The sequence below is a fragment of the Sapajus apella genome, unplaced genomic scaffold (assembly GCF_009761245.1).
Source record: "Sapajus apella isolate SASKATOON/1434 unplaced genomic scaffold, GSC_monkey_1.0 scaffold53, whole genome shotgun sequence".
NCBI classification, from domain to species: domain Eukaryota; kingdom Metazoa; phylum Chordata; class Mammalia; order Primates; family Cebidae; genus Sapajus; species Sapajus apella.
Genome location: NW_022436993.1, coordinates 8,420,257 through 8,426,256, shown reverse-complemented (window position 1 = coordinate 8,426,256; position 6,000 = coordinate 8,420,257). Strand labels below are relative to the sequence as shown.

Below are 6,000 nucleotides of genomic sequence, written 5' to 3'. Positions count from 1 at the left end.
CCCCCGGCTCGCTCTGCTGGCGGCGACTCCTGTGCCAGCCCCGAGGAAAGTGCAGCCATTGGACAGGTCCGTGCGGGCTGCCGGTTTCAGGGAGGAAGGTGGGAGAAGCCTGGAGGAGCGAACGGGAGGGCGGAGGGAGGAGGGAGGAGGGTGCGGCGGCAGATCTGGCAAATTGCGAGCCGCCTTCCCTCCTCAAAGTGTGGAGCAGGAGCGCGGAGGAGCGCGACGGCGGCGCCTCCTCCGCCACTAAACTCCTGGGGCTCCGCGGGGGCTTGGGGCCACCTCCTCCTGAGCCTGGAGGAGCCCGCTCCCGATAGGTTCCAGCCAGACTCCCCCCACCCCACCCTTTTTCTTTCTTCTTCCTTTAAACACACACACACACACACGCACACACATTTTTTCCTGGCTTCGGACCTCAGACTGCTGCAGCCTGAACCTTTACAGGGCTCAGCTCTTTGGAGCTGCCCATTCCTCCGGCTCCGAGAAAGGACGCGCGCCCTGCGTAGGGCGAAGAAGAGAAGCAAAACTTGTCGGAAGGGTTTCGGCGTCAACCTCCTTCCTGCAAACCTAAACCTCCTGCCGGGGCCATCCCGAGACCGAGGAAAGTTCCTGCGGAGCCGACCATCCCTAGTGGATCTGGAGCTGGCAGCGGAGCAGACTGTGGAATTAGGTCTGTTTTGAACCCAGTGGAGCGCATCGAGGGGGCTCGGAAGTCACCGTCTGCGGGCACCCAGGTGGCTTGTTCAGTGTCGGGTGAGGGCTGCGAGGGTGGCAAGTTGCAAAGAAAACCCCCGAGGTCCGGAGAGGGCTGCGCTCCTGCTGGCTCTCGGGTCTTCCCCTCCTCTGCTCCCTGCTGTGAAATCCCAGCGAAATTTACAAAGGCCTTTGGGTCCAGCGGAGACCGACCCGCAGCGCTTGACCCGGTCGCCCCTATCGCTTCGGGAGCCCCCGAGCACCGGCGAAGGACTGGCGGGCGGGGTAGGGAGGTGGCGGCGGCGGCATGGCGAGGTTCCCGAGGGCCGACCTGGCCGCTGCAGGAGTTGTGCTACTTTGCTACTTCGTCCTGGACCAGTTTCAGTTCGCCGAAGGGAAGCCCGGAGACCAAATCCATGGTAAGAAACACTTTGGCTTGTTGATTTTGTGTTCAGTTGAAGACCTCTCTGGCACCCTCGTTCCTCCTCCCCCCTCCCCCCACATCACCTGTCTGCCCTTGGGGAAAGTTACTGCAGTTGCTTTTCGGGTAAACTTACGCTTCTCAAATGGGGAAAAGAGGGTTAACAAGAGAAGGACGCCGGGGACTAGGGGTTTTCCTGAGGCTTTTGGGCGTACTTCACCTGGGCGGCAGGGGGTGATACTGTCTCCCCCAAATAGCCCAGTGTGAGAGCAAAGCTTCTTCTGTTGATACGTCTCCTAGGACCTGGCATCTCCAGGCTGCCTGCTCTCTGTCTCCCCTCCTTCCTCGCTGCTGGTTAAACTAAGCGAGTGTGTGGTGGGGGTGGATGGGGGACTGGTGAAAGCCCGAGATTGCGGGTCTCCCCTCTGCATGAGAAAATTCCCTGTGGCAGTACCTTGTTCCCCTTGGCGATCCCCACTAGCTCCGTCTCTTGAACTGGTCTGAGCGGGCGCTGGAAGTGGGGCGGGGTAGGTGGGGCAGGCGCAGAGTTGGGGAACAGGTGGAAAAGGTGGGGTAGGGCGCACTTCTGGAGGCCTACCCCTGCCCCCATTGTCCTCCGCCTGCCGGCTTCACAGACAGGCCTGGACGCCCTAACTTTGTCCCCGAGAGGACCCCGACCTCCGCCCTCTTAGTGGCGGTCCAGCCGGGTGCACGTCCTTCAAGGAGCCGCGTCCTCGGGGCGATCGCCTAGCGGGAGGTGCCGGCTGCCTCCTGGGACCCTGCCCACTGCCAACCGGGTGCCTACTTCCCATTTCTGCCTTTCAGTGAAGAAAGTGAAGACACAGGCAGAAAGAGATCTTGGCAGAAATTGGTGAACTCGGGTGCACTTAGAGAGGTGGTGAAACGAGAAATAAAAATAAAAAACTTGAAAGGAAAAGAGAAAGAAAACGAAAACTTTCTGCGTAAGACAATTCGTTCTGTTCTGCTGTGTGTGTGCGCGTGTGTGTTTAATGATTACCCGGTCAACAGTCAAACTTGAGAGGCACAGATGGAAAGCTGGGGACACCTGGGGATTCCAGGCAAGGTGAATCTTGTAGATCTTAAAGGAAACCCTTGAGTCAAATTTAACAAGCCGCGACTTAGAAGACAGTAACAACACCTGGTGTAAATTGTTCTAGATAAAGCACAGATACTGACTCTGCGCTCTTATTTACGATTGGAGGGGTGTGTGGGAGTGTATGTGCAGGGAGGCAATATGATGACAACACTTTTAAAGCTGAGAATAAAATGCAGATTTCTTGGGCGTTGATTTGTCTTCATCACATTTAATTATTCTGCATTAATGGACCTAGGGTGTTCTTGACTGTACGATTTATGACAGGAGACTATACCTTTTGCTTATTTCTCTATATGTTTCATTGGTGGGAAAAAAAATAACACTTTTAGCCTTCCAGGAAACGACATTTATTTAAAAATTGCAACAGTAATTTTCATGTAGTTATTCATGGTGTGAATAGATGACTCCACCACAGAGGAGGTTAGAAAGATGTGTGTGCCAACATGCATCCCAAGTTGTTTATTTAAAAATTTGTTTGACACTAGGAACAAATAATGCATTTGCAGTGAAAATAAATTATAAATAAACGTCAACAAAATGTTATCTTTTTCCAAACCTTTTTCAGTAATGTTACTGAAAAAGGAATATATGTACACACACACACAGACACACACACGCTACATTTTCTATTCCAAGAAGTTCTGAAATTGAGGATGAAATTCATCCCAAAGTAAGATTGGCTGTATAATTAAAAGCCCTTGCTTTGGGAAATATAAAATACTTAAAATGTTCAACATCAGTGTACTAGTATTTTAAACTAGTTGAATATTTCTGATGGGAATTCTACTCTAGAAATCCATATATTGATAGAATTGATTTTAAAAAGAATAGTTTTAAATTCCTTGGAAAATTTTTGAATACTTTTTTTTATAAACCAAGGTAGCTTCTTCCTTGGACATCAATTTATATGTAGTTTTATGAAATAATGTTGGAATTAAATGGTTAGCTTACTGAATATATAAAAGCAAGGTGAAACAGAAAAAAATACAATTTTATTTGTAAAATAGCCTATGTAAAAGTTTATTATGGGGGAAAAAGTCCAACAGTCTTGAAATTTGGCATGCAACAATCAGGATTTTTATTACAGACATTTTGGCACGGGAAAAATATCTGATTTCATAACAGGGACATTTTATTATGCATTGCTTTAGTAAATGCTGCAGTTAATTTTATTGCCACTAGAGGGCAGAGAAACTGCTAATTTCTCCTATTATTCCCTTTCTGTTTTAGAGGGAAGTAGCTTACGCTTATATTATTTACACTTATTTTAGTTGTTCTTTGTCTGGTTGAATGTTTTTTGGTTTTCTGCTTTTGTTGGAGTTAAACAATTAACTTTGAAATATTTCTTATTCGTAGAGTTTGTTGTCAGAGTGTTGCTGTTGAGACGTAATCACTAGTTTCTGTTTGCATATAAACCTAGAGCAAAATGGTACAATAGAGGGGTTAATTCAAGTGAACATTTATTATAAAATGGACGTCTGTCATATTGTTGGATAAAAGTTATTTTATCAATCAGTGACTTGAGGCTGCATGCAAAACTTTAAAAATATGAAATGTAAGCCTCTTTTTCCTTTAGAGAATACATCAAGTTTTGAAGCAGGAGGTTGGGTAAGCTGGGACTGAGATGTAATTGCGGTGTACACCATTCATATTAGAGATAATTTTTTGCTGTTGTTCATAGATGTCTGCATAGAGGTTTGAAATTATCATAATCAGGAGAATTTGCATATTTCAGTGTATTCTTCAGAAATTGACTCGTCAGGGAGAGTGTGTATTTGATAAAACTTAAAGATACAAATTTTGCTCCAGACAAGTTTCTTCACTGCTAGAATCAGATATTCTCATGGAGAGATGTAGAAAATATGTGTCATTATCAGTAAGTTTTGTCATTTTTTTTCTAAAAGCTATCTCCTATTGCAGAAACATTATGTTTTTAAAAAGGAATAAGTTAACCAACAAACTTGATAATGGGATCTAAAGTCTTCAGCTCAGGGCTGGGTGCAGTAGCTGACGCCTATAATCTCAGCACTTTGGGAGGCCGAGGCAGGCAGATTACCTGAAGTCAGGAGTTTGAGACCAGCCTGGCCAACATGGTGAAACCCCACCTCTAGTACAAATACAAAAATTAGCCGGGTGTGGTGGCGTGCGCCTGTAATCCCAGCTACTTAGGAGGCTGAGGCAGGACAATCGATTGAACCCAGGAGGCAGAGGTAGCAGTGAGCCAAGATCGCGCCATTGCCTGGGTGGAACAAAGGGAGACTCTGCCAAAAAAAGAAAAAAAAAAAAAGGATAAAAGTGACTAAACAAATAAACAAAGAAGTAAAGTCTTCAGCTGCTTCCCCATCACATTATAGAGTCTCTTCTCCATGGTCTTCAAGGCCATTGCCATGTGGCCTCAAGCACTTTCTCACCCTGTCTACCCTGCCTCTTTAATGCTCTCACCAGATGAGCTTCCGGAAGTTCCCCGGGTGTGTACCATGCATTATCACTTTTGCCGTTTTTCCTTCTCTAACTCTGTCTCCATCTATCCATTGTCTAATTTTTCCTACAGATTTATCTCACATGACACTCTCCACGGAAAAGACGTGTTATCTTAGAATTCTCAGTGCACTTTATGCCTTCTTCAAAGGCACTTGCTTGGCTTTGCTTGTCATTGTAGAGTTTCCTTTTCTTTGCGTGTCTGCATCTCGTGTATTCTACTAGACCAGACCATATATTTCTGAATCTGCTGTGGCAACTACCAATAAATGTTGCATTAAAGGTTGTTGGACTGAGCTGAACTTAATAAAACTATAGTTCAAGCTGAACTATTAACTTGAATGTCGCCTTGGGAGACTTTTTAAATAATTCCCATGCTAAGACTTTTTCCATCAATAGGATAGAAATAAATATAAAACTAATTTTATAGGATAATTGTTAAAACCAAAGCATAAGATCCAGAAGTCTGCTAAACTATCCTTCTACTAATAGGTGGAACCTCAAAAAGTTCATTCAGCCATTCTTCTATCTTGCTGGTTTCTGAGTGAATGTTCACTCATGTTCTTAATCTCATATCTTTTTGTTTATACATTTCTTTTAACAATTCTTTATTTTTCGATTTGTAATTACATATATTTAAGCTTGTACAACATGATGCTTGCTTATTTTCAAATTCTATGTATAAGAGAAACCAAATTGCATTTGTATGTTTGTATCTGAATTTCTTTACTTAGCAGTGTTCCCCAGCTTCCTCCATGCTATCACGAATAGCAAGATCCCCTTTTTTAAGGCTAAATAATATTCCACTGTGCATATATATGTAGTACGTATGTAATATATATGTACTATATGTGCAATATATGATATATATGTTTTATGTATGCAATATATAATATATATGCACTATATATGCACTGTATATGTAATAAATATGATATATGCACTATATATGCAATATGTATAATGTGTATGTACTATATATGTCATATATATACACTATATATGGAATATATATCCAATTATTCATCAGTGGACACTCAGGTTGTTTCCATATCTTGGCTATTGTGAATAATGCTTCAATTAACATGGGAGTGAAGATATCTCTACAAGGGACTGATTTTATTTTCTTCATGTATATATCCAGAAGATAGATTGCTGAGTCATATGGCAATTTTATTTTTAATTTTTTGAAGCAACTTATATTGTGCTTTATATGACTGTACCAATTTACACTCCCACCCGCAGTGTGTAAGGGTTCCCTTTTCTCCACTTCCTCACCCATACTTGTTAC

At 43.8% G+C, this 6,000-nt stretch overlaps 1 protein-coding gene across 1 annotated transcript in view; it reads left to right on the top strand.

Moving 5' to 3' along the window:
- The first annotated feature begins 378 nt into the window (after positions 1-378).
- PLXDC2 (plexin domain containing 2) overlaps positions 379-6,000 on the top strand; it is a 425,653-nt gene continuing 420,031 nt past the window's right edge. The window contains exon 1 of the mRNA XM_032243929.1: positions 379-1,112. Coding sequence (XP_032099820.1) covers positions 1,001-1,112 — 112 coding nt within the window. The 5' untranslated portion in view covers positions 379-1,000. The remainder of the gene's footprint in view (positions 1,113-6,000) is intronic.